This window comes from Echinops telfairi, unplaced genomic scaffold (genome assembly GCF_000313985.2).
Source record: "Echinops telfairi isolate 266 unplaced genomic scaffold, ASM31398v2 ScPeMD7_7462;HRSCAF=8500, whole genome shotgun sequence".
NCBI lineage: Eukaryota > Metazoa > Chordata > Mammalia > Afrosoricida > Tenrecidae > Echinops > Echinops telfairi.
Window position 1 is genome coordinate 2,740,220 of NW_022111362.1, and position 15,284 is coordinate 2,755,503.

Here is a 15,284-nt window from a genome sequence, read left to right on the forward strand (position 1 = left end):
GTGTGTGTGTGTGTGTGTGTGTGTGTGTATGGGGAGGTGAAGGGGTGTGTGCAGCTTCTCTGTATCTGACAGATGGGGTACTCATCCTGGGCTGGGCTTTGAAGATTGGCCCCACAGAGCACAGAGACCTTGGAAGTGGTGGCTGTTCAGGTAGCAGAGCAGGGACAGGCGCAGAGTGGGATGCTCATCCCCCTCAGGATGGATGAGCAATGCACCAGGGCCACCTGGGCCCCAGCCCAGCCCAGGCATGGGGAGCTGGGGAGCAGAGGGCCAGGTGCGCCTCCATGGACCTCTGCCCCCTGCACATCCCAGCCACCGCCCCCTATCTCTGTGGTTCTGCTGCTCGGAATGCCCACCCAACTAGTGCATGGGGTTCTGCCTAACACCTGAGTTCAGCTGGCATCCCACCCTGCTGAAGGACCCCTCCTCGAGACTGACAACCCTCAACATCACCTTCCTCCCTCCACCCTCATGCTCCTCGTTTCATCAGGCGGTGGTTGTGGCCAGGTGCTGGGGGACAGTGAGCATGAGTGTATTTTAGGGGACAGGGAGAGGGAGTGTATGAAGGCCAGGTTGTGACCCAAAGCCACAGCATGGATAAGGATTGAAAGATCCATGTAAGACCAGCAGTGATCATGTCTCATGGAACCAGGCCAGACTCAGGGCAAGAGTAATAAGGAGGACTTTCCGGTAACAAAGATGACGTGAGTGGGCGAGCCCTCCCAACGCCCACGGCCTGCTTACACGCCTAAGGGTCTCTTTACCCTCTTGCCTGAGTGTCCCGGGCCCCATACCAGCTGTGTTGTCTGGGGAAGGCTGCTCAGTGGGGGGAGAGGGGCTGGAGTGAGTGTTCACGCATACACGTGTGGCAGGCTGAGAACCATTACTTGCCCTCGAGACGCTCACAGGCATGGTGAGACAGGGTGATCCTGCCCGAGAAGGAAGCCCTGAGGCTGAATGGACCCAGTCCCCGTACCAGCCCTATCCCTTGCTAGCTGTGAGAACGCACCGAGCCTCAGTCTCCTCAGCTGTCAGTGAAGAAGGCACTGAACACAACCCAGCTCAGAAAGGGACCTCCAGAGCCCTGTGCCCCTGCCTGCTGCCTGTGTATTTGAGGCCCCAGCCCTGCTCAGGGCCAGCCGCTTACAGCCCACAGAGCCCTGATTCCCAGCCAGCCTGATCCCTGATACTACAGCTCCGACAGGAGCTAGCCACCTAAGTGTCCTGAATCGTTGCTGCCACTGCTGGAGCACTCCCATTCTTGGCATTTCTCTCTGGCAGCAAAGGACACCACCAGCTCCTTGCCCTTGGGCCAGACTTTGCACTGGTCATCTCTCTCCCACCAAGCCTGCGGCTCCCATGACATTCCCAGGCTCGGCTCAGGACAGCAGGCTGCACTGGTTCCCGCGGGAGTCGCCCTTGCACTCACCTCCACATCAGTGTCTGGTGGACCGTGGGCCGCAGATGAAAAACATGGTTGCTGACGGCCAGGTTGTGCTCCAGGCGGAAGGGCTCCAGCACCACGCCATCCCGCACCGGGAACGTGAGCCGCAGCTCATCATTGTGGTTGGCTGCGGTGCAGAGAAGGGGTTCCATTAGCCATGGCACCAAAGCCTGATCTCGTGCATGTGGCCAGGCCCCTGGCCGGCTGCTCAGAAAACATAGAGCTAAGTGGAGTATCAGATCCTGCACGTGAGCTGAGTGCCCAGAGACCCCGAGTCCACTCAGACACTCTTGTGTCCTGTCCACTCACTTGGCTCGGCCTCTCGGGTCCGACAGGCATCCACTCAGCCCGCCCCCAAGGGACTTGGGGGAGACTCGGGACACTAACATATCTGAGCCAGTTTGTAGCCAGAGAGAGACCAGGGTTCCCTTCTCTTCCTCTTGGGCACAATGTCTAAGACCACCTGACCCAGGTGAAGAAATCTACATTTCAGTAGAGCCTAGCCCCAGGTAGGGTAGGTGCGGGGGTAGGGGAGATGGTTGGGGGCAGGGGGAGCTGTTGGCAGCCTGGCTGCCACAAGCCTGCATTCTCACAGGCCCCAGGGTCACCTCTGGGTGGGGGATACCAACTATTAAGCCTACTGCCATTTCAAAAGTAGGCCCCCCCACAATCTCTAAGTGCCTTGGCTCCTGGTCCCAGGGCAAACCCCCCTCCATCCAATAGCCTCATGGAAGCCTGGGGGTGGTGAGACAAACTACTCACCTGGGGGTGGCGGCAGAGCACTCATATTTGGCTTGATGTCGGGCGGAAAGGGTGGTTTAACATCTTGACTGGGGGACAGGTAAGGGGGGATGCTGCTCCCGGGGGTTATGGGAGGTGTGGGGTTCCCAGGAACAGGTGAGTGGGGGTAATTTGCCACAGGGACTGGCCTGGGAGGCTGAAGAGAAACAGAGAACCATACAAAGATTAGGGGTCAGAGGAATGGAGGAAGTCATGGCTGTGGGTAAGCATTCCCCCCCAACCCCCACCCCACCCCCGAACCACAATAGGGGCAGCACTCAGGCCTCTGCCCCCATTGGGACACAGGTGGGACTCCTTCATCTGGGTCACAGCACAGCTGAATCATTGGTGTCAGGCAGGCATAGAGCCCCTGCCCATTTTATAGATGGGTACACAGAGGTTCGGGGTGATGAGGGACTTGTCTCCTATGCCCCAAGAAGAAAAAGCGAGCTAGCATCAAACCCTGATCTCCTGCATACCTTCTCATGTGACTCTAAGCCACACCCTCCCACTCACCCCGCCCAGCCCCGTGGAGCCCTCTGACATGAGTGAAGAGTCCAGGGGACCAGCAGAGCCTCCCTCAGTCTTCCTCTTTCTGGCTAGGTGGGTCCACACCTGTCCTTCCCCATCCATCCCGGGGTAACTAGGGAGAGAGCCTCTATTTGTGGACCCCAATTAATGTCCAGATAGGGCAGGGCAGGGACCCCTAGGACCCTTCTGGTCCAACGATTGCATGTGGGTAATAATTTTACAGCTTAAAATCTGCACATACCCTGGTCACAGTCCCTTGGCTGTAGTTGCTGTAGCTGCTGCCGGAGAAGGTGTTACTTTGTCCATTAAACTGTTCTGCCTGTGAAAGCACGCGAACAACAATGTTACAAGGGGAAGGCAGAGGGGCTCCTGGAAAACCTCTGTCTCTGGATTTCAAAATGTTCTCTCCCTGATTTCAAAACGCACCAGGAGTCGAGGGTTACAGCCTCTGCTCATGCTGGGTGGGAAGCAGGAGGGTGGGGGCAGAGCATACCTTCTACTGGGGCAGTATTTTATCTCGTGTGCTAATCAGCCAAACAGCTTACAAAAGTAGAAAAACTAAGGGTGCCGAAGTTGTGGCAAAAAAAATAAAAAGAGCAAGCCCACATTTTGTGAATGGACTGTAAGCTGACACGGTTCCTTGGCAAATGAATGTCCATGTGTCCAGAGTCACATTTACTCCGAGGGAGGGCCAGACAGTCTTCCAGAGGCGGAGTCAGTGAAGACAGGTCGCTGCTCCCTTGGGAACACGGGTGAGCTTCCTGATGGCCAAGCGACAACAGCAAAGCTGCTTTATGTGTTTCCCTGTTCCCAGCCGCAAACCAAAGCCTCGGCCTCCGAGTGTTCCAATGTGTTCCAATGGACAGCAGCCCTCTAGGACATCAAACTGCCCCACAGGGCAGAAGCAAACGGCCACGTCACTTTCCTGGAGGGGCCACCGGTTTGACCTTTCCATGGGTGGTCAAGTGCTTTCAACACCGTGCCACCTGGGCGCCCTGGGGTTTTGCTTTGGAGTCCCTGGGTGGTGAAAACGGTTAGAGCATTTGGCTGCTAACTGAAAGGTTGAGGTTTGAGTCCACCCAGAGGATCTTTGGAAGAAAAGGCCTGGAGACTTATGTCTGAAAGTTGGCTGTTGAAGCCTAACCCTGGGAGGGAGCACAGTTAGTTCTCTGCCCGCACTCACCGGGTCACCAGGAGTGGGACAGGACTCAACAGCACCTGGTTTTAAGATGTGGAGTGAAAAACCCAAGAACTCGAAAGCGCACCACGGTTATCCCAATGGATGTTAGGCAGCTATGCTGACAGTGGGCTCCGTAGCAGGAATAGCATGATAACTTAACGCTTAAATAAAAGATGAAAACATACAGCCCAGTAACCACTATGTGAGATGATGGAGTGCAGGGGCAAGCACGGAGAGACAGTTTCAATGAAACATTAATGCAATTAGGGGGTGTATTTTGTTTTCCTAAAATATGTATCTAATGTGTGCTGTAAGCTTGAGTAAGAGAAAGAAGCTGTCCTTTGGGTCTCACGGCTACACTTATGCAGTTAGGGTTTAAGCTATGCCCCCTAAAAAGATCCTTTGAAGTCTTAACCCCAGGTATACGGGTAAATGTGACTGTCTTTGGAAATCATGGTCTTTGTAGATGTAATCAAGTTAAGACGAGGCCACGTGCCTGCAATAGGAGGGGACCCAAATCCTTCTAAGAAGGCTGGATTGCATGAAGACAGACACATAGGGAGAATGCTGTGCGGCGATGGCGGCAGAGACTGGAGGAGTTTATTTCAAGGCATGCAGCTGATGCCAAGGATTGTCAGCCACAGTCAGAAACTAGAACGAGGAATGGGAGGACCTTCCCCAAGAGCCTTCAGAGTGTGTGGCTCCCCCACATGACTTTGAACTTTTGGCTTCCAGAACTATGATAAAAGGCTTATAAATTCTATTCCATTTGTGGTCCTTGGGAGGGTAGGTAGCCCTGGGAAATTCTGAGCACACGTTGACCATTCAGAAACCTCTGCCCACCTCTTGGTGTCTTCGGGGAGCACAACCAGGGCACAGAATGACATGAGTGAGAAGAAAAGGGGCCTCCGGGTGGAGGCTCAGCTTGGTGTAGCGCCTCAGGGTGGGACTCACCTTGTAATACTGCCCCATGTTGACCGTGGGGGGTGGGTACTGCCCAGTGCTTGGCTGGCTTGGCATCCTTTGCCCGGGGTAGTTGGGGGAAGTCAGTGGCCGTGGAGGGTTGGGGGTGGGGTACTGGCCTGGCTGGGTGGGGAACTGACTGCTTGGTCCATATTGCTGGTTTCCATAGTTGGGCTGCAGTGGTAGAGAAAGGAAGGGCAGGGGACAGGTCATTAATGCTTCTGAGTCAAGCCTCTCACTCAAATGCCCTACATCAGTCACTCTGCCTATCCACAAAGCACCTTCCTCCTCTGCAGCGGGGTGGGGCTGAGAACCCTGGCTCCCCAGAACCGCTGCTACTGCCCAGAGCTCAGTTCTCCAGCCCACATGTCTCTCTTGGCACCGAGGCAGAGCTGCACCAGAGCACCCACCGAGCTCTCGACAGGAGGGTGCAGACAGCAGGCTGAGCATCCAGAAAGCTGAGTCCCCTTCCCTGGGTTCTGAGGCTCAGATGGGGAGGCACCGTCTCCATAATACCCTGAGCGAGGATCAGCTGGCCCAATGCAGCCGGCAGGGGAGGGGGCAGGACTGCTGTCCTTGGAGAGCGACAACGGGCGACCAGGCACTCAGCAGTACTGCATGGACAGGATGATTAATTCAGCACAAACACTGAGCACTGCCGTGTGCCACCAGCTGCTGGGGTGGAGGGTCCTGTCAGGTTAAGGCCCAGAAACCTGCTGCAGCCTCTCCTTCCTTGCTTCTCAGCCAAACCCGTGGGGACATCACCCAGCGTCGGAGCACAGAGGGCCTGTGACCCATGCAGTGGCCATGTCCTGGGGTGCGAGGTCAATCCCATCCTCCCATGTCCTCCCTGACATGGTGCTGGCCAGGTCAAGGGCTCAGAGCTTGACCCTGCCTCGCTCTTTTCCCTCTAGACTTAGGAGACCTACGTCAACTGTCAAGTCCCCTTCTAGGCCTTGCTATGGAAGGCCCAGAAGTGAATCCCATAGGCCTTTAAACCAAAGCTGGTCACAGACCTTGAAGTACGCCGTCCTGACAGCAAGCATCCAAGCAGAGAGCTAGGGAAAAACGGGCAGGAGGGGAGAGTGCTGACTCACGATTTGGGGGTCCCTGCCTATCGCAAGGGCTCATGGGCTTGTTTGCTAATTGAAAGGTGGACAGTTCAAGTTCACCTGGAGGAGCTGCAGAAGAAAAGCCCAGTACTTAGGAAAAATGGTCCATCGCAGATTCTGTGGTGCTCAGCTCTAGTCTGACACACATGAACGAACATGGCCAAGAACTGCCACCGACTCAGTGGCAACTGGTGTGTGTGTGTGTTTTGCAGGTGAACTAAATGTTTTCTTTCCATTTTAACAGTTTTATCAGTGCTTCGTCGACATGTCACACAATTCCATGATTCTCGCCTATCAAGAAGAGTAGTAAAATTGTCACCATGTTCCCTTCCAGAATCACTACATCTTCACACCAATACTCATGTGGCTGCTTGTGCCAACTTGCTTTGTAAACACTCCTGAAGGGCTTGTGGTATTTGCCCTCCTCATGGTGCACCCTTCTTTTAAGGGTCTCTGTGTAACCCTTTGCTTTCCTGTGAAAGTTCTGGCAGGCAGAAGGTATGGATTTTACTTTCCCAAACACTCTGGGGGAGCTGGCTAGGCCAAACATGGGCCGTGTCACTTGGATACAACCCCCAGGGAACAGGCCGTCTGCTGCCGCCTCCCAAGCACATTTCTAGGAAGGCACAGCCTCTCCGTTGTTAAAGGGCTTTTGCTTGCTCATCTCTCACTCTCGCAAGTCGGGGGAACCCCAAATGCCTCCTGTGGGTGGAGAGGAGGTTTAGCTCTCAGCTCAGAGCCACCCACTTAGCGTCTGAGCCAAGACACAACACACGACTGGTGGCAGCTACTCCCTGCAAGAGGCGTTTGTGGTTCAGCAGTAGGATTCTGGCCTTCCATGAGGGGCAGCTGGGCTGACTGCTGGCCAATGCGCCTTCCGTGCAGCCACCACCTGCCTGTCAGTGGAGGCCTGCGCCTTACTCTGAGGAAGGGTATTCAGCAGAGGGGCCACACCAAGACAGACTAGGAGGGGATCTGGTGATCTGCTCCTAAGTGTCAGCCAAGGAAAACCTCACGACACAACACTGCGGTCTACAATCGGCCAGGCAAACAGTGCAGGGCCATGTGGCACCATCGTGTTCCACTGTGCATTGGTGGCCACGAGTCGGGGGTAGTTCAGTGGCAGCTAACCGCAATAGCCCTCCCGGCACGTGCTGCCACGGAGGCCCCGTGGGAAGCTCTCTGTGCACTTGAAGTGTAGCCGGCTCCAAATACAGAAACAGCTGTGACTGATCCAGGCTCAAGTTTCCCAAAGTCAATCCAAGTCCTCCCTAAGGCGAACCTCGCGTCTCTTCAATCCCTACATCCTCAGCCCTGCCCCCAGCCTGCCCCCGCGCCCACCCTGTATCATACTTACCTCTCCCGGGTATGGCCTCTTTATGCTCTGGATGGGGAGGGACTGGGGCCGGGGGCCTGGGTAGGTCTGTTGGGGCATCCGCTGCCCGTGCGTGCCAAAGGGGCTGATGCCGGGTGGCCGGGGCTGGTTCATGCCCATGGGAGGGCCACTCATCCCTGAGGGCGTCATGCCAGCCGCCATGCTGGCAGGGTTCATGCTGCCTCCCATGGAGGCAGGCCCCCGTGGCCCGGGCTGGTTCATGAATTGGCTGTTGTACGCCTGGGTGGGACCCATCTGGAAAGAGGAACAGACCTTCAACGGGAGAAGAAAAAAAAAAAAAGAATAAAATGCCACATGCATTGAAGGTGTAGGGAGGGAAGGAAGGTGGGGAGGTGGTAGGATAAGGTGGTGGTGGTGGTGTGGTTCTTGGCTGCTCAGCTGCTGATGGAGCCCAGGAGCAGGGGGGCCTCTTGGCTCACTGTTGCCCTCTGCAGGCCACATAGGAACATTTCAGCCTGGGTGTTTCTTTTTCGGGGGGTGGGGTGGGAGGGGACAGTTGAGGTGAGATGGGGTGTGATCACTAAGATGCACAGGCAGCATTTCCAGGAAGCAGGTGGGGGCAGGGGAGGAGAGGTGATGAGAATGGAGGTGGGGCAGGGAGTGAGGCTGCAGCACTTTCCTAGAAACTCCAGCCCCATCCTTAATCTCAGCCAATGGGGACACATCCTCTATCCAGTCTGGTGGCCTGGCTGCCATCCCTGTCCCTCTGTCTCCTCTCATACCTTCCAAACTCCGTGCAGACCCCACCCCTTCCTTCTGAAGGTCTCGGTGCAGAGCTGGGGCCTGGGAGAGCCCACAGATGTGGTGACTAGCAGTCGGCTGGCTTTCAGAAGCCAATGGGTGAATGACCATAAACCATGCTATTTTAAGACGCTGAACCCATTCCTGGGGAGTAGGTGACCCAGAGAACAATTCAGAACCTTCTCCCCATGCACAGACAGACTGAACTTACAATGCACCTGAACACAGCACCCCACCATACCCTGACCTCCCAGCCTAACAGACATACACTCCTACCTGCTTCCAAGAAAACTCAGCTATACCCAGCCCCCTCGCCCCCACCAGCACCCACACCCTAACTCTGACAAAGAGGGCAGAGCTGGACCCAGACGGGCGGGGACCCTTACCGGGCCATACTGGTTTATATCCTTGTTCTGCGTCTCTTGCAGCGCTGCCACCGTGGCTGTGGCTGTGGCTGTCGCAGTGGCTGCCGCCGCCGCCACTGCTGCAGCTGCTGCGGCAGCGGCTGGCTGAGTGAAGTCAGCAGGTGGCCTGGTATGTGGAGGGATGCCCATGCCTGCGGGGGCATTAGGACCCCCAGGGTAGCTGCCGGGAAGAAGAATGGAAGCATTAGATACCCCCCAAATCTAAGGAGACGTGCACAGGGGTCTGGGGTCTGGGAGGAAAGCGCTGGGTTGTGCACTCCTATCACAGGGAGAGTGAGTTCTCCTAATTCTGGGCCTGCTACAGCTAGCAGTCACCTGTGTGACGCGGTGAACCCCCCACTGCTCTGTTCCTGGAGCTCACCCGGGGGCAAGGCAGGGTGCACCCCCTGAACACTAGCTTGCTGCATCTTCATGAATACCAGGCAATCCACCTTCCGGAAGGGAATACCGAGGCTCACAGGACCCCAGCAGCATGCTAAAGTCTCCAGTGGAGGACCGTGGAACTGCAGTGGGGGCTATGGCCCATGCGACACCAGCAGCCTGTGTGTTTAGCCACCCAGCTATCCTGGTCTGCCAGCCTAGGGCTACAGTCAGACGAGGGACCCAGGAGCTTCAGATTTCTGTGTCTGACCCTCTTTCTGAGGGTGCTGGTCCCTTCCTCTTATCCTCATGACCCCAGGAGCTCTCAGTCCTTGCCAACCCTGCCTGCACCACCAGAGGAAGGGTTGGTTAAGTTCTAGGCTACCTAACTCTGGGCAACTGAACCCCCACTTAGCTGCCCAGGCTTGCCAAGGCCTCCTATGAAGCTGTTTGGCTCGGAGGAGTGCTTCTGGGCAAGGAGCACAGTGGCCCTTTATTCCAATGGTCAGAACACAGCCCAGCTGCTGCCGCAACTCAGGCCAAGCAAGGGCAAGAGAGGCAGCAGGGCTTGCCCCTGGCTGCCCTCCAGGAAGCAGGGGCTGGGGTTTAAACGGACAGGAAGAAGAGAGAAGCAGGGTAGGGCTGATGCTTTACTTCTGAAGGCCGCCACCCTGCTCACCTGGCCCCGAAGCCCCCGCTGCCAGGATAGTTGGGCCGTCCATACATGCCCTGCTGGAGATAGGGCTGGGCGGGGCCGGCCTTGGCTGAGAACTGTTGCTGCTGCCCGGCAAACTGCGGGGAGCTGAGGCCTGGATTACTGGAGGTCATGCCCGATGCCATGGGGTTGCCGCCTGGATTCATGGGGTTGTTGGCATTGGCCATGGGGTTCCCGAGGACCTACGGACAGAAAGTGAACGTTGTTTGTGATAGAGTCCCAGGAAGGGTGGGAGGAGGGTGGAATGGGCTAGGGGGGAGAGAGGGAAGTAGAAGGAGGGAAACTGAGGAAGAGGAGGAGAAAGCTAGGGACTGGGGCGTGACCTACAGGGGATAAGAAACCTGGGCTCCTGGCAGTTCACGGGGAGGGACTTCCGCCTGCAATGGGATGCTGGTGAAGGTTTGATTGAGAGCCACAGAGCCAGTCTATGTGGTCATCAGAAGCCAGGAAACTTGAGTAAAGGGAGCGGAAGCTGAGCAGAGGTGGCTGGTTCTCACCAGGCAATAGGTGGGGGAAGAGCCCTCCCATCCCCCAAAAGGGTGTGGGTACTTGGGACTGGGCTAGGGTTACAGAGAAGCCCTAGCTGCTGTTCTGTGGGGGCAAAGAGAAGCCCAACTAGCCAGTTCTGGGGGTGGCAGGATTCTGGCTGAGAGGCTACCCCCGGCCCGAGACCACAGGGAAGCCCCAGCTTCCTGCAGGGAGGTCATCAGTCCTGAGTCTTCTACGTGAAGGGCTTGGCAGGGGGAGCCCCTGCATTGGGACAAATGAAGGAGTGGAGGGGAAGGGGCAGGAGATGATGGGAGCAAGAAGGGGTGCCTAGGGGTTTTTGGTCACACACATAAGGCATAGCCTTTGTGAAATCTAACCCAAGCCATTGGCCACAGATGCCAGACTGGAGCTCTGAAGCCAGTCCCTCAGAAAGTCCTACTGTGTGCAGCTGAGGCAGAACCTCCAGCTGTTTGCAGGGGAAAGCCACTGCCTCAAAGGGGCCCAGGCTAGGAACCATCCCAGGGGTCCAGCTGCTGCCCTCCAGTGGTGGGTGTGGACCCAGTTGGGTGTGCCTTGGAAGCTGGTCTTTCCAGCTAGGCAGAGCCTGTGAAAGCGAGGAGGCTTGGCTTGGCATGGCGACCCAAGGGCCCAATGGACCCAGGGAGACTCCCACCTGGAAGGGGCTGGGGTTGGGGCAGGGCAGCTCTTACCTGGCTCTGGGATGTATTGGTCACTCCCCAAACTGTGGTGACCACAGAGAGGGAGCCAGGAGGTTGGCTGGTGTTCTGCTGCCAAGGGACAGAGTCATAGGGGAACGACCCATCACTGCGGAGGGAGACAGAGGGGTCCTCAGGGGCTGCAGGGCTCAGACAGAGGCACTCTCCCGCCCCCCTGCAGCAGCTCCTAGCCAGTCCCAGGTGACTCCTGTCCCAGGCAGGGCTGGAACCCCAGCCTCAGCATGGTGTCCAGTGCAGACCAGGGAAGACAGCCACCACACATCACTATCTCACTTCAGCTTCAGATGTCCTGTCTGGGTCCTCCACCTTCCCTGCTCGGAATCCACATGTTTCTTCAGTAAGAGGTCTGCCCACCATGGCTGGCTGGCTTTCCTGTGAGACTGCCTGGTTCACTCTCTGTACAGGCTGGAGGGTCTGAGTGGGCTTGCCACTCGTCCACCTTCCTCCAGGGCCCTCTCTGGGCCCAGATGATATGTCCTTTGGAATGCAGTGGTTCCTGCTGCTCTACCTCCTTGCCCCCATCCAACCTCATGGGTGCACACTTGTCCCATATCTCCCCTGCATGCTGCGCCCCCCCACCCATACACCAAAAATACATTACACAACGAAAGACCTTCAATGACTCCCAGTGTTTAAAGGCAGATCGCAAACTCACATCAAGGAGGATTATCCCACTACTTCACTCCACCTTCCCTGGCCTTTCTGATTTGGTGCCCGTCTCTCCTTGAACATATTCACCTCCCCCTGCAATCCTCCCCATGTCTCCCTCGTCCTTCACTTAGCCCAGCAGGATGCGTTTCGTCAAGGAGCCTCCAAACACCAGAGGGGGAGAGTTAGACTTAGGCCCACGCCTTGCCATGCACACAGTAAACAGACTAGTGGCTTCCCATCCATTGTTGTGGAGCTCCTGGGATGGCAATGGTGAACGTGCTCAGCTGCTACTGAAAGGTTGGTGGTTTAAGGTGCTTTGGAAGAAAAGCAATGTACTTTTTCCAAAAGGTGAAGGCACTGCAAAAGCCCTCGGCAGCACAGTTCAGCTCTGATGTGCATGTTTCCAGGAGGATTTCCACCCTGGTGGAGGCCCTGGAAGCCAAGATGACTCGGGGTGAAAATGGTGGAAGCTGGAGTGCGGGGATGGCACCCCTGCCTAGAGGTCAGAGGCTCCTGCGGGAGGTGGGGCCCTGGGTGTTGGGCAGGCAGAGGGAAGCTGAGGGAATCTCCTTATCCTCCCAGGTGAGCCCTTGGCTCTGGCGAAGGTCCATGTAGAATGGAAAGCAGGGCCCATTAGGGGCCCAACTTCCCTGACCCAGGATGCCCTCTGCTTGCCTCCTCTTTCTTCCAATCTCTGCTCACAAGCCATCTTGGCAGCCCTGTCAGACCTCCCAGTGTCAAGCTCACTCTCCCATGTCCCCTAACACTGGCTGTTAAATGTTACTCATTGCATGCACCACCATTGTAATCAAGCTTTTGATAAGGCTGCGCTGTGTCTCTAGCCAGTCTGTGGGGACCAATGAGCGAAAGGGTAGACGGATGAATGGGACAGCCCAGCTCCTCCTGCTTCCTGCTTCCCTGGACCCTGCAGAAACCCCTGTGAGGCCAGCTTTGCCAAGTCAAGCGTGCACCTTCTACGCATAAGGACTGAGGGGCTTTCTGGCCTGATCCTGCCCCGGAGTCCCAGAGCCACCCAGCTTCATCTTGTTTGAGGTTTGAAGCAGGTACTCACTCGCCCAAGGCCCTCAGTCTCCTCATCTGTAAAACGAGGAGAAGGAGGAAGGCCCCAACACACTCTTCTCAGTGTTTGCAACCTACAGGTCACAAAACATGATGGGCTTCGACAAAGAACCAATATTACAGGAAAATGAAGGGTATGGGGCGGGGGGGGCTAGATAAAAAATAAAATAGTCAAATGCAAGAATTGTTCCTTCAACTTTTGTTCTGTTTTACATATAAACTCGTGAGCACTGGTCTACAAGCCAGGTCTTGGTCACATAAGTCCGGTGGGGTTTTGAGGGGAACATGTAGGTGCATTAAAATGTGACACACACTAGTATTACTCTCGTCAGGTTAGAATTTGGGGAAGAGAAGTGTCTGTATTGGGAGCCCCCACTGTTGCCTTCTTCTCCACCTGTTGGCAGGTAGGCAGGCAAGCCCGTGGGCACACACACGTACACACTGCCCGGGGTGGGGTGGGGGGTGTTGGCCCAGGGATTGGGGTGTCCAGGGGGAAGAGCAGGCAGGAGAAGGAAGAAAAGCAAGCAAACAAGCCTGCCCCTCAGGGAGGGGCCTCTGCTCCCAGAGAGGGCACCAGGGAGCCAGAGCCTTATCGGGTCCCAGGGGAGCCCTCAGAGGACGGCTTCAAAAAACACAACACAGAAAAAAGGTTAACATGATAACTCTTTGTGACATACATATAGTTTTACCACCCAACCCCCAAACCAAACCAGAACAACACTAAGTAGATGAAGGAAAGGTTAGAAACCAGAGACTGATTGAAGGTACGATGAACCTGCTGGATTGATGTGGGTGCCTTAAATGAATATCCTTGGTCTCCGGCCTGATTTCATACGCATTTAGATGTGCCAAGTAAATTCACAACGCACCCCTGCCATTGAACAAAGAGGACCCCAGGCCACCGCTCTCCAGCAGGGCAGCGAGCTAGCTGGGTCGTTCGCACCTGCTCTGGCTTACACGTTCCCACAACGCCCGGCTGATAGCCAGTTGTGGGCAGGTTGTTGTCTTTTTGGAAGCTGCCTGGTTAAGCTCAGCAAGGAAAACCCTGTGAGCCCCTAGGGGTCTGGGTGGCCTCTAAGGAGCCCAGGAAGCTGGCACCTGCTGCTCTGGCACCGCAGCTCCGGGGAGGCCCCAGCTCACCCGGGGACCCTGCACAGGCCTCAAAAGCAAGCTCCCAACTGCCCTGCGGCTCCAGTGTGGGCCTTGTGGGCGGAAAACGGCTCCTTCCTGTTTCGCCCCCTCCACCCCAAGCCCAGTGAGAAGCAAAGTGAACCCACGTTCCCAAACTGGGCAGCCTGCTGTCTGCTGGGGCCCCACCTCCAGGAGCGGAGGCGCACACTGGTGTGCGTGTGCACAGGCAGCTATGCTGACACCTGGGCGAGAAGGCAGGCACATGGGTGTGCAGGGGGGCATCAGGGACGGGCGAGCACACACAAACAACTAGCACCTGCTTCCAGAGCCGAAACGCAGCCACCCAGTGGCGTGATCACACTGACCCGGTGGACTCACCCTTCAGGGGAGGAGATTCTCACTCCCGCAGGCCCCCCACAGCAGGCAGCCGGGCCTCGTTCATACACTGCCTTCGAGATGGAGACCGGGTGGGGGTGCTGGCTGCTGGTCTCCAAGGACCATGAACCAGCCAGCTTCCTGGGATCCTACCAACGAGACCCACTGGCTAGGGAGGTGGGGTCACTAATGATGAACACACTGAGCCACAACCTTTCCTTCATGTTGTTTTGGTTTGGTTTGGGTGGTAAAAATATATGTCACAAAGAGTTATCATTTTAATCTTTTTTTCTGGGTGTTTTTTTTTAAGCCATCCTCTGAGGGGCTCCCCTGGGACCCGATAAGGCTCTGGGCTCCCTGGTGCCCTCTCCAGAGGCCCTTGGAAGGGAAGCCTACAGATGTTCTGAAAAACACACATACACAGGCAGCCATGGGCTGGAACAGATGGCTTCTAGTTCACTGGTAGGGTGCCTCGCCCACAGTAAAACCCTGAAGTCCCTGTGCCCCCCTCCAGGTCCCCCACAGCCTGTGTACCTGTCTAGCCCATGTTGAGAGGTACCTGGCATTCTGGGGTTTTCATCGTAGACCCAGCTCAAAGAGAGGCCAAACCCCTGGGATCTGAGAATGACCACTCTTACTAATGTTGTTCTGTTGCTACACCTTCATCTACTAAGTCCATCCTCAAGATAGACTCTGTCCCAAGAACCCCATCCCACGCTCAGAACTTGCCTGCCAGCTGAGGAATTCCATGCCAGGCACCTCTTCAGACAGGTGCAGCCTGGTACCTTCCTGTTCCCACCCTGACAAGGCCACTCATCCTTCCCAGTCAGGCTCCTCCAGGAGCCCTCTGCCAGACCCATCAGCCTCTGTACTTCTCTCTGCTTCCAGAATCCTCCCACCCCTCCCTCAGACCCAGGAGCCATGTCCCCGAGTCCCTGGGCTCCCTGTGTCCGGCATCCAGTATTTTTCACACACCCACAGTTCTCAGGAGGTCTTTGCTGAACGAATGAATGCTGGCAAGAAACCACCTCTCGGTGTCCACCCTCAAAGGTGCACTCATTCATTTAACGCCAGTGTGTCTGTGGAGCAGATTTCTTGCCTTCGATGCAAGAGGCCTGGGTTCCGTTCCCGGCCCGTGCACCCCAAGTGCACCCACCCTGTCAGTGGAGGCTTG

The 15,284-nt window shown here is 56.3% G+C and overlaps 1 protein-coding gene across 5 annotated transcripts in view; it reads right to left on the reverse strand.

Annotated features, from left to right (window-relative positions):
- Positions 1–15,284, reverse strand: part of ZMIZ1 (zinc finger MIZ-type containing 1) — a 256,585-nt gene that overhangs the window by 14,204 nt on the left and 227,097 nt on the right. For 4 of the 5 annotated variants that reach the window (XM_045283537.1, XM_045283536.1, XM_045283539.1 and 1 more), the window contains 8 exons: positions 10,847–10,961; positions 9,612–9,829; positions 8,534–8,732; positions 7,368–7,658; positions 4,890–5,072; positions 2,997–3,074; positions 2,207–2,381; positions 1,430–1,571 (listed from right to left, as the gene is read on the reverse strand). In XM_045283537.1, the coding sequence (XP_045139472.1) occupies positions 1,430–1,571; positions 2,207–2,381; positions 2,997–3,074; positions 4,890–5,072; positions 7,368–7,658; positions 8,534–8,732; positions 9,612–9,829; positions 10,847–10,961 (1,401 nt within the window). The remainder of the gene's footprint in view (positions 1–1,429; positions 1,572–2,206; positions 2,382–2,996; positions 3,075–4,889; positions 5,073–7,367; positions 7,659–8,533; positions 8,733–9,611; positions 9,830–10,846; positions 10,962–15,284) is intronic. The other variant, XM_004715301.2, reaches the window with a different exon arrangement.